The 17,815-nt window shown below is 41.1% G+C and overlaps 1 protein-coding gene across 1 annotated transcript in view; it reads right to left on the reverse strand.

Moving 5' to 3' along the window:
• The window catches only part of thsd7bb (thrombospondin, type I, domain containing 7Bb), a 61,899-nt gene that overhangs the window by 22,873 nt on the left and 21,211 nt on the right, over nucleotides 1–17,815 (reverse strand). The window contains exons 3-7 of the mRNA XM_084101172.1: nucleotides 4,934–5,774; nucleotides 2,323–2,571; nucleotides 1,804–1,964; nucleotides 639–794; nucleotides 51–251 (exon numbers count right to left, since the gene is read on the reverse strand). Coding sequence (XP_083957298.1) covers nucleotides 51–251; nucleotides 639–794; nucleotides 1,804–1,964; nucleotides 2,323–2,571; nucleotides 4,934–5,774 — 1,608 coding nt within the window. The remainder of the gene's footprint in view (nucleotides 1–50; nucleotides 252–638; nucleotides 795–1,803; nucleotides 1,965–2,322; nucleotides 2,572–4,933; nucleotides 5,775–17,815) is intronic.

Here is a 17,815-nt window from a genome sequence, read left to right on the forward strand (position 1 = left end):
GGTTTGGAAGAACAGTTTTAGGTGAACTATTAGGGAAGTGAGCTTCATACCTGTGGCGGACAAACACTCCAGAGTCTGTTCTTGGGATCCTGGGCCACACGAGCCATTTCGTGGAACACAGGGCCCCTGTGATGTCACTCGCCACTGGAAGCAGAAGGGGTCATCGCAGATCATCGCTTCATTGACGTGAGGGCAACTGTAGGGCTCCACCCAAGACTCGGTAATTACAGAACGAGTTCTCATTCTGAAACCTGAAAAAATTAGGAACAAGTTAAAAAAAAAACACCAGCGATGACTCAAACAGAAACATGCTCATCGCCAACGTTTTAGCAGATACTGTTCCCACATTCTGGCAAACTAAGGAGCGTAACAGCCAAACATCTTGTCCAAATATATATGCGCATTAAAGAAGAGGAGAGAATAAATAAAAAAATGGAAAAAATACTTTAAAGTGAGTGTACAAAATAGAGGAATACAGCTGTCCTGTCACTGTCGCCTCAATGTGTGGGCAACACCAAAGCTTAGGGTCAGAAATACGTCCACTTGTGAGATTCATACACTTTTTACATTACTGAGAGGACAGGGGGTATGAATCTAATGTGTGCGATCTGGTTTTATGGGATGTTTTTGTCTCTCACCTCTTCTCCCCTGGGGTTCGAAACAGTTGTCATGGAGACAGGGTCCCCAGGGTGACCAAGGCGTGAGGGGACAATGTTTCTGACAGGGAATGAAGCAAGACTCAGCCAATGATGGTAAAGGCCCAGTGCACAAGTTCCTGCCAACAGGCCGATTGACTAATAATGAAAAAAACAGTGAGACAGTTTCAGATTCACCATAAACGTCCATTGATGTAGGGTACACTTCCAAAACACTTCCACTTTCCAAAACATCGGCTTTTCAAGGTGCACGTGGAAATTTAGCTGATCCTTAATGCGATCGCGGGCAGCAGCGCAAAGTTGATTCTGTGCTAATTTTGTGCTAATATTTGATATTTGTAAAAACAAATTAGATTTGAGTAGCAAATGAGAATAGTTAAAATTACTGCATATATTTTGAGACAAAGGTATTCTTAATGATTTTTCAATAACGGAATAATATGTAAAAGTATGTGGGGTAAAAGGCCCCCCTCGCCACCTCATAAATTTACAAGATTCTTAAACAAAATAAACCACTTTTATGATCTATTTTATCATATTTTTTTTTTCTGCAACTGTACACTATGGGAGTTGTGAAAAGCCCCGTTGTACCCAATACTCAGATCTTACAGAAGCTTGCAAAAAAAAAAATGCAATTTAAATTCGTCCTTCTCTTTGTGTGGCAACAGATTACCATTTAAATCAAAAAAATATAAACACAGAGGAAACTAAAGCTCCCCCTTAGTGTTCTGCCCTGAATCTCAACAGCATATAAAGGATTAAATAAAATGAAAGCAATCTAGAAATTCCCTCCACCCCACCCCCCCTTAATGTTTATGCTTTTAATGTTAAAAAAGGCTCTCATTCGAGAGTCTCATTCACATTTGTTTATTGTACTGTCAGTTGGCCTTTTTTTATTAGCAATCTCATCCCAAATAAAAAGGTCTTTTAGGGCAACATCCTTACTGAAATGGAATCTCATAAATGACTCGGATAGCTCTTCTAAGGCAGAAATGTTCGGTTCTTCCAGTGAAGTGCATTGTAATTGAAATAATACTGTGATTATACCATGGTACTAAAAACTAAATGTTGTCTGAAACAATAATTCATAAATCATAATTCTATGCTGTTAATCCATAGTTGACTTTTTCTAAAACAGTGTTCTTACTTTGGGATGGTACTGTGCTGTCATGGATCCTGACACAATATGCCTCTCGTGTCCGGATCCCACCTCCGCACAGGACACTGGTATTGCTATGGCGATGGTCCTGCTGACTCAAAAGAGGGGTCACCTGGCATGGATTCCAATTGGTCACCCTCCACTCATACCTGTATTTCCAGCCAATTAAAATACATACAAGACAATTCAAGTCAAATCAAAGAGTCATATCTGTTTAGTCTTCTGCAATGAAACGGAAGTAGCAAAATATATTTTCTTCCATATTATGACGTACACACATGAAACAGATTATTGAAAAAGAAAAATCCATCAGTTGTTGATTAGATGGAAGTACATCAAGTCAGTTGTAAGAAGGGTGGATTTGAACATTTTGTGTGGATGAAACAGGTGAGGAATAGATAGGGTGAATTATAATTTCTTGCAGACTTTAAGAACTAAAGTATTTAGAGAAAATCAAAACATTTGAAAAGATTTGGATGCACAATTCAGGGAATGCCTTCTCTTCACCTTGGGCACAGTGGCAGTGTGTCTTCCAGAATGTTACAGTTTGCTTTTTCTTCCAGGGCGGGGCATGGCTCTCCTCCACCAATGGCTGCTCTCTTCAGGCTGCGGCTCCTGCTTCTGAAGCCAGGTGATTGGTCAGATGTCCGACACGTCTTTGAACATGGACTCCACCGTGACCAATCAGACACTTTACAGTCTCTGGGCATCACACATGAACGAAAGTTTACCGGGCTGTTGTCATGGTCGCAGAGGCTGGAGGAGAGAAAGAAATTGCATAATGTCATATTTTTATATATATATATAAAATATATATTTGGCAAACCCATGCCAAAATGTAATCCTGTAATTAAACGAGTGAGTGAGTGGAGGCGGGTTTGTGTGTCAACACGCAGTCAGAGAGATGAGAGAACGAGAAAACACAGCGATATATTCAGTGGAAAATGAGTATTGGAAGCTTTTCAGATATTTCAGTATCAATATGTATCGAAAAATCGATATTTGACAACAGTACACCGCACTCAGTTTATTATTTGCCTTTTTAAAAGACTTGAAAATAAGTTGAAAAATATATATATTATATGTCAAATTTAACCCGCCAAAGTGGTTTGTAAGAGTGACTGCGTTACACACCAGGTGTCAAGCCCTGTATATATATATATATATATATATATATATATATATATATATATATATATATATATATTTATATATATATATATATATATATATATATATATGATAGTAAAAAAAAAATTGAATTGTAAAAATATTACAATTACGAAAAGTACACTGTTCAGGTAGTTTCAAAGGGTTTCGTGTTTGTTAATTGCCTTATTTAAAAAATAAATATTCCATCTGCCTGTTCTGAAGCTGTTGGCATGCATTTAGCCTCTGGCTACCATTGTAAAAAAAGGTAGCAACATAAACAGAAGATTTTTCAAGCTGTCTCTCGAACTCTCTAAGGCTTTAACGTTGCTGATGATTCTTGCTGAATATATTGGCATACAAAACAAGCTAAACCAAACTATGAATCCTGCGAGAGAGAGAAAGATAGGGTGGTCCGTGGGTGTTCAATTTATTCCAAAGTTTAGTCTGGCTTAATACCAATACAAAAAAGTTTGCAAACCGCAAGGGAAATCTTGTAATCTACAGACATAAAATGATGTTAATTTATTATGCATTGCCTAAGCGGGTGGTTCAAATAAAGACTGGCATTAGCATCTTATTGTTGGTAACAATATTGATGCTTGCTGCATAGCATAGTGTTGATTGCAAAGCGTGCTTGTTCGACCGTAGAATTGGCCTAGAATTATTGGGATAATGAGTTTGAACACTGTTAAAATTTCACTTGGTAATGAGAATTAAAACACATAAATCATCAAACTCAGGTGGGATATTTAGATTCAGATTTATATGCACATTTTTAAACCTTCATATGCTCATCTTAAGAGTTGGATGTGTTAAAACAAAACTTTTCCCACATAAAATATTTCGCATTGGTTCAGTCAGATCACCTTTTCTTTTTTTCCACTTGAGCTGTAGATATTTTGTCAATGGATCAAGATTCAGAATGCTCTCGGATGGATTGTATCAGAACTACATAGAACTTGAGAATATTTGCAGCAAATAAAAAAGCATAACTTATTTTGTCAATAGATTTCTGCTGTTCTATAGCGTGTTTGATAATGTGGATATTTTCAGAACTGTTTCTTCATTTTTCATATTCACTGCAGTCCTGCTCTCTCTCTCTCTCTCTCTCTCTCATTGTAGTTTTCTAGGAGCAACAAGTACTATTTCCATTAAAATCTAATGAAAAATTAATCAAAACCAGCAGGCTTGGGATCTTCCCTGATTTGAAAAAAGAAATGGTGAAAAGGCTTCTCACTTTTCTGTATCGCCCACAACAGAAGGTAAAATTTAGATTCTGTTATTTGACAGTGTAACCAGAAATGCATTTATAAATAAAAGCTTGTTCTCTGATGTAAACAGTATCACATGGTACAATGGTAATCCATCTGCACTAGGAGGATAGCAGAGCTTAATATAGCAGACTCTAATATCCTCACTGTGGAGAGTGATTAAAAAAAAAAAAAGAAAGGTACATTTATTGCATAACATTGTTGCATAACTGTGTGCTAATAGGCCTGTATCATTTATTTATGGTCAGATCAGTAATGAATCAATGTGACCGCAGTCAATTCTGACTACATCTACAATCGTTCTTTAAAAGCTTTTATCACACAACTCTCTCTTTATTCTGGACAAGCAGCCTACTTTTGTAAAAAGCTAAACTTTATAATTGGCCAATTTCCTACATAGTTGTGCTAGTTCCACTTCACGGTCTATTTTTTCTTACATAAAATAAACTGAAATCAATATTTTAGGGCCATTTTTCAGTAAGTAGCTGTGGGTTCTGGATTACACTGTCTGAGTTTCACAAAACAAAACAATAAACGGATGGGTGCACTGACTGATCAAACTGTGGATTGATGGATGTGAGAATGGATGGACAGACTGATTGATTGGTAAAGGGGTGGGTGAATAGATGAACGGGTGAATAGATTGATGGGTTTATAAATGTATTCACTCATTAGTTCATAGAAAGGACGCCCACCTTAGCATGGCATTCTTCCCATCACTCCTTGTACAGCGCAGTTGCCGAGTCTGATAGCCAATGGTGATTTCCCAGGATACTTTGTGGCCACTTTCATCATAATGATTTTGGTGGGGAATGCTCTCGGTGTGGCGTTTGATCGTGTATGCAGCCTTGACTGTTTTTTTCCCATCATGCCCAAAATTGAAGTCCACCGTTGTCTTTCCAATAAGTGCCGTCCCTTTAAGTCTGCAAGGGCTCCAGGGCCCCACCCACAAACTGTAACTGTATTCCTGTTGGTCAGAGGGACAGAGGGCAGGGTGGGCGTTGTCATGGTTACAGGGACGTGTCTGGGTGAGGATAAGGCAGTCTGCTCCTCCATACAGGGGTGTTGCCAGCACATGCCTGGTGCGCTGTTGGAGGGCCGACCCGCAGGTGCGACTGCAGGTGGACCAGTGGGTGAAGGCGGAGACGACGCAGTCGATCGGGCAGGGTAACAAACACGCCTGCTCTCTTTCTGGAGGTGAAGAAAACGCTTCACACACATGCAGGCTCACCTTGGTGCTGTTAGTATGCTTCACACACACCACATCTCGCTTTTGTACTCCACGCTGAGCGGTCACACATCGATTGGCTGGGAGGAAAGGACTCGGGGTGCAGGGACCCCAAGGAGACAAGCGCCACTCAAACAGATCCTTTTGCCATTCGCACATCTTCACACACACTCGCTGGTGCGGTGGACGGTCAGATGGAAAGCAATTGGACTGATGAGTGCTCCAGCCTTCAGAATGGACACACCACACAGAGCGACTCTGGAGCCCGACAGAGCCGCAATCATTGGCCACACACACACCCCATACACCTACAGGAAATAAGAGAGAGACACACACAGGATATGAAGTGATTTATATTACTATTGTAACCACTGTCTATTAAAGCCCAAAACAGGCACAGCGATGAGCCTCAATTCATCTCACTTTAGCACAGAAATACTGTACAGGTACATGTGGATTCAGACAGATAATCATCTTTAATTATTTTAGAATAGCACTGTCAGAACAATGATTACTGTGTGTGTGTGTGTGTGTGTGTGTGTGTGTATATATATATATATATATATAGAGAGAGAGAGAGAGAGAGAGAGAGCGAGAGAGAGCGAGAGAGAGAGAGAGAGAGAGAGAGCGAGAGAGAGAGAGAGAGAGAGAGAGAGAGAGAGAGAGATAATTTAACCATTAAAATATGCAATACAATACAATACAATACAATGCAAGACAGTATAATATAATTAATATAATATAATATAATATAATATAATATAATATAATATAATATAATATAATATAATATAATATAATATAATATAATATAATATAATATAATATAATAACCATTCAAAAGTTTGGGGTCAGTAAGAAACTAATACTTTTATTCAGTATGGATGCATTAAATTGATAAAAAGTGACAGTAAAGACATTTATAATGCTACAAAAGATTTCTATTTCAAATAAATATTCTTTTGAATTCTATTTAAACTAATGAATTTTCTTTATTTAATTTTTTTGTTTTTTTTGTTTTATCAAAGAAATTAAGCCTTTGTCTGGCCCCATTATAATAGAATAGAATAGAATAGAATAGAATAGAATAGAATAGAATAGAATAGAATAGAATAGAATAGAATAGAACAGAACAGAACCAGCCATGTTAATATCCTGGATGTAGATTATTAATTTTAACTTCATTCATTTTAACCCGACAACTTTTAGTGATAATTGTTTAAACTCAAATGCAGCAAAAGTTGCCATCTGTTGAAAATTGCTTCCATTATCCCCAATTAGAAAGTAAGGGGACAGAAAGAATAGAGAAGCGATAGGAACAGAGAGAGGAGAGACAAAAAAGGCAGAGGGGAACAGATGCTTCCAGCAGAAAGTCTGACATCATTGCTATCGTTCCTCAGGGGATGTCAAAGGCCATGTTCCCTTCATCAAGCCATCGATGAGGTCACCAAAGAGACCTACCATCCTCCAAATGCACCTAATGCGCAACAAAGCAGACAAAAACCATGTGAAAGAGAAAGCGAGTCATATGGGATGACATCATTACTGTATGAGGACTGAAGTCAGAGCCGAACACTCATTTGATCATTAGACTGTAGTAGGTCTTCACAGCTTGCTAATTACTGCTCGTGCGCTCATCCGCCTTAGTCAAATATCAATTTATTCAGAGGCAGTTCAGGTAGGACTTTAACCGCAGAGGCCTGTCCTACAGAGATCTCCCGGCTAATCAGGATTCTGATGGATGGCATGCTGATTGAAAACTAGATGTGGGAATAATCACTTTGAAATGAAGCAATGTGAGAAAAACCACTAGGAAAGAGATTTTTTGTTGTTATGCTTTTCTCCGTCTGAACTGACATTTTTGGAGAGGAAAATGGAAAAACACGGATACTGTGAAGCTGCTATAGCTTTTCTGCTAGTGGAATTTAGTGGAAACCACGTTGCCATTGATTTATTGCCATTGATTATATCCACTGATTTTTTTTCATATCCTTATGAAAATTATATATCGATTTGGCTGCAGTCATTACGTTTTTGAGGTTGGTATTTTAATATATTTGAAAGAAGTCTCTTATGCTCACCAAAGCTGAATTTATTTGCATTCATTATTTTAAATATATTCAAATAGAAAACAGTTATTTTATATCGCAATAATATTTAAGTTTTTTTTTTTTTTTTACAACATTAAAGTTTTTACTGTATTTTTGATCCAATTAAATCCTTCAGAAATCCTTCTAATATGCTGATTTGGTCTCATCAGGATTCTTTAATAAATAGAAAGAACAGCATTTCTGTCATGACAACTCTCAGGGTGTTTGTCATGGTAATGGGTATGACAATGTTGATATATTTGGTTTTAATGGAATAGATCTGCTACACTGCTGTTGCTTCTGCAGAACAAGTACAGGACTTGCTACTGCCAATACATGACTTGCTGCTGCTTTACAATATAGCATACATGAATTACCCGTAGCCGATCTAGACAGGTGGAGCTGGGGAAGGTGGAGGGTTTCTGAAAGTGTGCTGCACTGCTATAGCAAATGCTGACCAAGTATTTGAAGGTTGAGCACACAAGTCCATTGGCTGCTGATACAGCAGGAACCAATCAGCTGTTCCCTAGAGAATGATGTGATTGCAAGCAGATTGAGTTCTAGACCCATCTAGAGATTCATGACAGAACTTTGTATTTATTTGGAATAGAAATCTTTACTGTCTTTTGATCAATTTGCAAGATTTAGAATGGCTGAATAACAGTACTGATTTCATTTTAAAAAATCGTGAGTTTACTGTACATTTACATTAAGACCTTATGTTTTAACATATTAACAACTATTCTTTTAACCTGTGGAGAACATAATTCCTCATTAAAGGATATTTTTTGAAGTATGACTATAATAAATAAATAAATATTATTAAAATCCACTTTAAAGTAATTAAAGTGGCCCTATATAGTATTTGAACACTTAAGCCACAATTAAAAAAATCTATGAACTGCATTGCATTATAGATAGAATTTTTTTTATACTTCTAAATATAATAAATCTTAATTATAAGATTTAATTATAAGACACACACACACACACACACACACTCGTATATGTGGTTTACGGGGACCATAAGTGTAATGGTTTTTACATTGCACAATCTGTATATATCCCCTACCCAAACTTTTGCCATTTTTTTAATTAAGCCATTTGTTTACGTTTTAATTCCCATGTCATTATACACATTTGTGTCCTCATAAACCATATATACAAGAACACACACACACACACACACAGACACCCTCACACTCACAGCCGTGACAAGCTTCTTCCAACTTTCAAACTGACTTGTATGTCTCACAGGGAGTTGATCCTCTCTCCCTCCGTCTCTCATGTGGCCACCACTGAAACGCAGCAGGCAGGCGAAGAGAAACAGAACTGAGATACAAGCAGGACCCTGTCCCATGGTGTCACAGCAGCTTAAAGCTGTGAGACAGGATGAGGTCACTCCGAGGGCATCGGAAGCAAAGTCACTGCCGGTAAGATTGTGAGTGGTTTTACTCAATTTTGGCAGCACAAAGGCAGATTGAACTGGGATATGTTATCTAGTAGAATCCACATGATCAATTTCTATTTACTTGCAAAATGCAAATTTTGAGCGAAAATTGAAATTGGTTTTCATTCCCACAGGTTTAACCTCAGGCAAAACCCATCGGCCTCCACAGCTGAAAATATTTCATTAGCAACAATCAGAGGCTTTGGTTCAAACACACCTGAGACAGGTTATTTTCCGCTATTCAGACTTTCAAAAGCTTTAATCACCCACAAGCCTCCCAGAGTTCCCTCTATGGTGGGATTCTTCCATTATGAAGACCGCCAGCGAGACTGCGGGTGCAAACAAGCGCTTTATACTGCTTGCTTTACCACCTCATCACCTCACGTTGAAAACAGAGCTCATTTTAAAAAGATTTTATGCATTTGGCAGATCACTTCTTGTCCTAAAACAACGTTAACAACATTTTCATCTACACAAGCATTCCCTGGCAATCTAACCTGTGACCCTTGCAAGTCTTCACCAGCCTAAAAAATATCAAGCTAACAGCTGTGGAAAGTTCTTTAGTGCGTCAGTACACCGTTTTTTACCATGCATGCACTGCAACTAAACTAGATCGCACTCATTCTTAGAAATTATTCTAATTTTAAATCAAGATCTTAAGCGCTCACATTACGTGACACTAAGGCTCTGAGCACCTTTCAAATGAATCGTATAGATGCAAACAGCCACATATAAGAACATCATTCATATTTTAAATACACTACTAGTCAAACGTTTGGGGTCTATAAGTCTATAAGGTGTTTATGTTTTTGAAATTTTGAAAAAGTCTCAAGCTCACCAAGGCTGCACTTATTTGATCAAAAATACATTTAAAATGCTAAGGTGAAATATTGTTACAATTTCAAATACCTATTTTCTATTATAGTATGTATTTTCAAATTGAATTATTCCTGTGATGGCAAAGCTGAATTTTCAGGAGCCTTCACTCCACTGTGTCACATGATCCTTCAGGATTCCTTAATGAATAGCAAGTAAAAAAAAAAAAAAGTTTTTTTTTTAAAATAGAAATCTTTTGTAAATGTCTTTATAATTATATATCTTTATTTTCACTTTTTATCAATTTAATGCATCCTTGCTAAATAAAAGTATACAATTCTTTCAAAAAAAGAAAAATATTTTGAGCAAAAAGCTGAGAAAATTGCAATGTTGACAAAGACTACAGTATGTCAGGATGGGATTCAGAACGATGATCAAAACATAGATGGAGATCAAGTACATCAACACCACCAAAGCTTTACAGTCCTATAGCTCGTCCTGGGTCGACATTTCATTCAGTAACATTAGGCAGTTTTGATTTATATGCTGTTTAATGTTGATCGCATTATTTTACATAGGCTGCACCATAGATATCCATATAAGGCTAGATGTCTTAAGGCGGAGTCTCGAACGGCATCACCGGCGGCCATCTTGTCACAGGGAAGCTTTCTGGCGAGCTCTGTGGTATCTGAAGTAAGGTGAGTAATCAGCACGAACACAAATCCTCTTATCTCGCTGAAATCTTGACGGATTTACAAACGGTTTGGTTTCTTACAAACGTTATTAACGTGGCTATAATTCTGAACGCTGGAACATGTTGAAATTGCAGATTTTCTTAATTATTCATATGTATGCAGTGTCATAACTACATCTCTGACGTTTATAACAAACCAAACCGTTTGAAAATCGGTAGAAAATTGAGCAAGTTACAGTTATTTAAAAGTACATGCACCATTAAAACACAATGTTACGAGTGAGCGAGCTCCCTGTGGCAAGATGGCTGCCGTGTGCGGACGTCGATCTCCATTGGCCAGCAGCGCGGACGAGACATCTAGCCTTTATTATATGATATCTATGGGCTGTGCATCTGCTTACACATTATATCGCTTGTTTCTGCTTCTTCTTTGCCTGTGTTTTGATCAGGAGATTCAGTACTCTTTCAGAAGATGCCTAATAGCGCCCCCTACCATATAACAGTGGAAACACAGAAATTTCCGTCAATGGCGGGGAAGAGTTAAAAATCTCTTAGTGATATACGTAAACCAATAACTAATGCGAGTACAGAAATTTAGATGATATTTAAATTCTAAGACACTATGCTACACAACTATGCTTGTAAAAGTTTGTACAAGTTACTCCCAAAACAGATAAATAAGAGTATGCAATGCTAAACCAAATCACATTCACAGCTTAATTAGATAGTCAAGTATATTGGAGACTGGCTGTGTCTTGCTACAAACAAGTACCCTGGTACTCAACAACACAACCCTTGTTTATGCCGAAATAAATCGAATTATGAATTTATGATGTCTGAAAGTGTCAGGACCATTAGTGTTGCTTACACATTTAAAAAAACACAAAACATTCCCTGACCCAGAGGTCTCTGGAGACGGGCAGCATCCTCTCTCAACAGCGCAAAGAAACGTTCTAGTCTACACTCGCACAGTTTTTGGATGCATCCTGGGTGAAACAATAGGGCACATGACAGATTAATTACTCGCTGATGGTCACAGATTCAATTACAGTGCTTTTCTGCCTATCACAGACACTTTAGCAAAGAAAATGGAGCCGTTTTTGGCCTGTCACGATTCAGTTGGAGTATGAGCTGAGGATATTTTGATGTCTTAAATGCAAAAGGCTTGGGATGTTGCTCTGGAAATCAATGATGTTGCAGTGTATTTTGGTTTACTTGTCTGTGAAACTCTAGTCAAGGTGATTTGAATTCATTGTGTGGGTTTACCTTCAAGTTTACACAGGTTTTCATGGCAGAGTAACCACAGGTGTACTTCATCACATTAACAATGAACATGTTCTGACATTTGACAACCAAAACGTCAAAATACTTTCATCATGTACTTTCATATCTATAGTTTTATCATTTAAATCCCAACAAGCCTTTTTGCTCATTTAAAATAATTGCTTAAAGTGATAGTTCAACAAAAAATGTAATCATGTAATCAAATTGTATGGACAAAAAAAAAATCACATTTTTCAAAATTTCACATATAAGGAAATGTATATATGCATGTATAAATATATACATTTCATTTTAAGTGTCCAAATATATTTTGGAGCTATTTATAAGTACACTCTTACTTTTTTTTTTTTTTTTGCACCAATGTCCTTTCAGTGAACAGTTCTTCAAACAACCATATTTTTCTTTGTCTGAAGAACATTTTAAAAATCTAAAGAAGCCTTTTTCAACTAAGAACCTTTGTGCAATGAAAAGGTTTCATGGATGTTAAAGGTACTTCAAGATAATGCAATTATCCATCCCAGTATTTAGATCATTTCAACCTTTTAGCAGCCTTTTGTGAACTAGAACTCCTGTATAGAGAACAAAGACTTCTGATTTAACAGGAATCATCTCATGAACACCAACTATGTGCAAGTTTGTGAAAGTCTCTCTCTCTCTCTCTCTCTCTCTGTGTGTCTGTGTGCGTGTGTGTACATCTGTATATGGTGCTGATTTCTCCTCGTTCCCTGCACAGTAATCAATCAAAACGAGAGAAAGAAAGAAATGACTGCACAACTAATGAACTGAACAGAAAACAAAAGGCAAATGGATAATAGATGGTCAGTATTCACTGCTTAAGAATTGCTCATTTCTTTTCTGTGTGCTTTTCATACAAACAGAAAAAAAGAGTATTTGAAAAAGGAAAGAATGTGTATTGTCACATTATGAGAGGTCATCACTGTCCTATCGTTTTGGCAGACACAGCTTCATTTTCGGTCCTGCTCTTTCCACGGAAAATAAATAATAAAAAATGTTCTATTTATCTCTTTTGCCTTAATGAATCTATTATGCACTGCATTATACTGAAGACTATTGTGCACATTTACATCAGTGATGTATGAATTATTGTTGAGAAGTCTAGACATAGCCCTATCCTATATGGATACTTTTTCAGCCTGGTGAAAAATAATAATAAAATAATAATAATACAATTATTTCTTCAGTAGGCTAGTAGTAGTATATTAGTAGTATAAAATATGTTTTTAATAGAACCTCTCATAAATAAAATGCAGCTCAAACTGCTTCACAGGCATATACAAACATTTTAGAAAAATAAAAACAGCTAGTTATGTGCATTTTTCAAAGTTACATTTTTTTTATGTTACCAGGGCTTTCACTGAACTGCATACTTTTATACCATGATGTTGTATATTTTATTCTAATGCACTTGTGAGCTGCATTTTATGTATGAAGACGTGTTCCTGTAGCTGAAACAGTTGAACATGACTGATGCAAAAACTTGAACTGCAAAGTATGTAGTGGGTTAAATAACCTTGTAAATCTAAATGTCAAGAGAAATGTTAAAGACTTCAATCAAAGTGGCATCAAAATTGGTTTTATGGCTTTTAGAACGTGTCTGTTAGCTTTGAGACCATCTTTAAAAGCTGACAAAATAAACTAGCAGATACATGCGCACAGAATGTATTAGTTCTATTCAGAAACGTACCAAAAAAATGATGACTCATCTCGTTTGCATTGGCATGTACACATTTTTGTCAAAAGAAAAGGATAGAATGACAATGTATCCTTCCATAATACTGCTAAAAAACATAATCTGCTACAATCAGCCTGTCTTCATCTGCTATTGAAGGTTGATTTTCACCTTCGTGTTTTGTGAGACAGAGTCATTTTCTGTACAGCTTGTGACGAGGAACTCCAGGGAGACTGGTTCAAACGTAGGCTTTCAAGCCTTCAGAGATGCAAACATACTCGGTTACCTAATGTAACCTCGGTTCTCTCTAGAAGAGGGAACGAGTATTGCGTAAGTTGCTTACGCATCGGGAAAGTCTTCTTTCTTCGAGATCTGAAGCCAAAAAATTATCCTTAATTTTGTATTCATTGTCAACGCAGTGCGGCAGCCGGCAGACCTAGGCAGGCTGTATAAGCGTGCTCATTGGCTGCTCGGCGGCAACTGCTTAAGCCTATCAGTGAGCACTCTGAAACGTGGCCACCAATGAGGGCGCTTCGCGCCCTCCACACCCTTCTAACCGTCAGAATGGGTGTGGCCAGCGTGTATATAACCAGTGCTCAGAGGCTAAAAAATCTGGTTTTCGCAGTCAGAAGCGCAAAAGCTCGTGGCGCGACACGGCAGGTTACGCAATACTCGTTCCCTCTTCTAGAGAGAACCGAGGTTACATTAGGTAACCGAGTACGTTCTCTTACGAGAGGTTCTCTCGTATTGCGTAAGTTGCTTACGCATCGGGAACCCTTTGTCAACGCCGTGTGCGCCGAGCATCCAGCCCATGAATCCCAGGGAGACCAGGGAAAAACATTCTGCTGGAATAGGTGGCCGGTCGGAGAGACGGGCCAACACAGTACAAAGCACTTCACACAATATAAGAAATAGAGCGGCGCGGCCGGTCTATAAGCGTATAACAGTGCAAATTAGTAGGGCCGGCAGAGCGAGCCCACACAGTACGTATGCTAGAATAGGTGGCCGGTCGGAGAGACGGGCCAGCACAGTACAAGCACATAACTCAGTACATATAAATAGAGCGGCGCGGCCGATCTATAAGCGTATAACAGTGCAAAATGGTAGGGCCGGCAGAGCGAGCCCATACAGTACACAAGCACTTATTAGGGTTAGAAAAGAGCGACATAGTCGGTCTTTCATGAAGAGAATAGACCCCCGCGCCACAGAGTGGAATACGGGCGGCAGGCAGCGTGGGCCAACACCGGAAAGCAGCGCGTAAAGGGGAATGAGAAACAGAGCGGTCCAGCCGGTCTGAGTATAAAACACTTCACCCCAAGTACCACACCAGACATATCGTCAGCATGAAAACATAGTCTGCACATGAGAGGCTGGGCAGAGCATATATGTCAGTTACACTGACAGTAATTTTGCCTGTAAGGCGGGAACTTCCAGGTTATAAAACCTCACGAATGTCGATGGGGAGGCCCAGCCCGCCGCCATACAAATATCGTGGATAGAAATTCCGCTGGACCAGGCCCACGAAGAGGCCATGCCTCTAGTAGAGTGGGCTCTGATACCCAGAGGGCACTGCAGGTGTTTGGAGGCATAAGCTGCTGCAATCGCGTCCACTATCCACCTGGACAGGCTCTGTTTCGAGGCGGCGAGACCCTTGGTGTGTCCGCCGAAGGAAACAAAGAGCTGCTCTGAATGCCTGAAAGCGGCGGAGCGCGTGATGTAAACTCTCAGCGCCCGGACAGGGCATAGGAGGTTATCACTGTCCCCATTATCGGATGCTGGCAGAGCCGAAAGGGAAATGACTTGTGCCCTAAAAGGGGTTCCAATCGCTTTGGGGATGTAACCGTGTCTCGGTTTGAGAATGACTTTCGAGTCGTTCGGTCTGAACTCAAGACATGCAGGGCTAACAGATAGCGCGTGCAAATCCCCCACACGTTTAACTGAAGACAGGGCTATCAGAAAAACGGTTTTAAGCGACAAGTACTTTAAATCCACGGATTCAAGCGGTTCAAAGGGAAAAGCCTTCAGGGCCTCCAGGACCAAGGACAGATCCCAAATAGGAACCGAGGGGGGCCGCGGGGGATTCATCCGTCTAGCTCCTCTGAGGAAGCGGATAATGAGCTCGTTCCTTCCTATTGCCCGGCCGCGCGTCGTCTCAGCGAACGCTGCAATAGCCGCCACATATACTTTGAGCGTGGAAGGGGACCTGCCCTTTTCCAACAGCTCTTGTAGGAAGGAAAGCACCCGCGGGACCCCGCATGCGCGTGGATCCAAGCTCTTAGTAGCGCACCATTTAGAAAACACTGACCATTTAGATGCGTAGAGCCGTCTCGTAGAGGGAGCTCTAGATTGTGTGATCGTGTTCACGACCCCTTCTGGCAGGTCAACGGGTATCCGTTGATCACCCATGCATGCAGAGACCAGCGCTCTGGATGGGGATGCCAGATCGATCCACCGGCTTGGGAGAGGAGATCCTTTCTCACCGGGATCGGCCATGGGGATGAGCGCGACAGCCTCACTAGCTCTGGGTACCAAGTCTGGTTCTCCCAGCGCGGGGCTATAAGAAGCACTGAGTGGTGCGTTTCCCTGATCCTCGAAATGACCTGTGGCAACAGGGAGATCGGAGGAAAAGCATACAGCGGGAGGCTGGGCCATGTCTGGGACAGCGCGTCCTCACTTTTCGAGAAGAATCTCGGGCAGTGAGCATTGTCTTCCGACGCAAAGAGGTCGATTTCCGCTCTGCCGAATAGGCGCCAGAGAAACTGGACTGTCTGGGGGTGCAGGGACCATTCTCCCGGGGGAATGTTGTCCCTGGACAGTCTGTCTGGACCGATATTCAAGTGGCCCGGCACGTGCGCGGCTCTCAGCGAGCGCAACGAGCGGTAAGCCCACACAAGAAGGCGTTCTGTCAGCTTGCACAGATTCCTGGATCTGACACCGCCCTGTCGGTTCACATAGGATACCACGGACATGTTGTCCGAGCGGACTAACACATGGTGATCCTGTATGAATGGGAGGAAGCGCTTGAGCGCGTTCTCGACCGCTATCATCTCCAAACAGTTTATGTGGAGGCATTTTTCCTGGTCTGACCACAGGCCAAAAACCGGTTTGCCCTCGAACAGGGCGCCCCAACCTGAGGTGGAAGCGTCCGTCGAGATAACTTTGCGGTGTGAGATGGCTCCCATTGTCACTCCCCGCTGGTACCAGTCGGCCGCTAACCAGGGCTTCAGTGCTGAAACGCAGCTCTGAGTCACTCTGATTCGGATGCCGCCGGAAGCCCAGGCTCTGTGAGGCACTCGGGCATTCAGCCAGCGTTGTAGCGGGCGCATCCGCAAGAGACCCAGCTGAAGCACTGCTGCAGCTGAGGCCATACAACCCAGCAACCTCTGAAATGTTTTGAGAGGTGCGGTGCTGCCCGGCCGGAAGGACGCGGCCAGGCGTCGAATGCAGCGCGCGCGCTGTGTCGACAGGCGGGCCGTCATTGCCACAGAGTCCAGATCCAAACCCAGAAAAGAGGTTGATTGACTGGGCACTAGCGAGCTCTTGGTCCAATTGACCGTAAGCCCCAGGCTGTCCAAGTGGCTTAGAAGCACTGTTCTGTGGGCGATGAGTTCGGCCTCTGACTGTGCTAGAATCAGCCAATCGTCCAAGTAGTTCAGAATTCGCATTCCCCGACCCCTCAGGGGAGCGAGAGCCGTGTCCATGCACTTCGTAAACGTACGGGGTGCCAGAGACAGGCCGAACGGCAGGACGGTGTACTGATATGCCTGACCGTCGAAGGCGAATCTCAAGAATGGCCTGTGATGGGGTATTATCTGGATCTGAAAGTACGCGTCTTTTAGATCGAGAGATATAAACCAGTCCCTCGGGCGAATCTGCGCGAGAATTTGTCTGGTTGTGAGCATTTTGAACGGTCTTTTCATAAGAGCCTTGTTCAAACGTCTCAGATCCAAAATCGGTCTGAGAGCTCCGTCCTTCTTGGGAACGAGGAAATAACGGCTGTAAAAGCCCGACTCGCTCATGGAAGGGGAAAACGGTTCTATAGCCCTTTTGCACAGAAGTGTGGCTATTTCTGCTCGAAGTAGATGTGCTACTTCCCCATTCACTCTGGTCTCGACACGCGCTTGAAAGCGCGGAGGGCGGCGAGCGAACTGTAGAATATAGCCCTGTTTTACTGTGCTCAGCACCCATTCTGACGCGCCCAGAATAGCTTCCCACGCTTTCGCGTGTACAGCCAGGGGCAGAATGGCCTCCGGGCTCTGATCGCCGCTGATCGCGGGCTCGAGAGCTCGAAACGGAGGGGCGGGCGCGGCGCGCGCGCTCTCGGT

This window comes from Abramis brama, assembly GCF_963993115.1.
Source record: "Abramis brama genome assembly, chromosome: 23".
Taxonomy (NCBI): Eukaryota; Metazoa; Chordata; class Actinopteri; order Cypriniformes; family Leuciscidae; genus Abramis; species Abramis brama.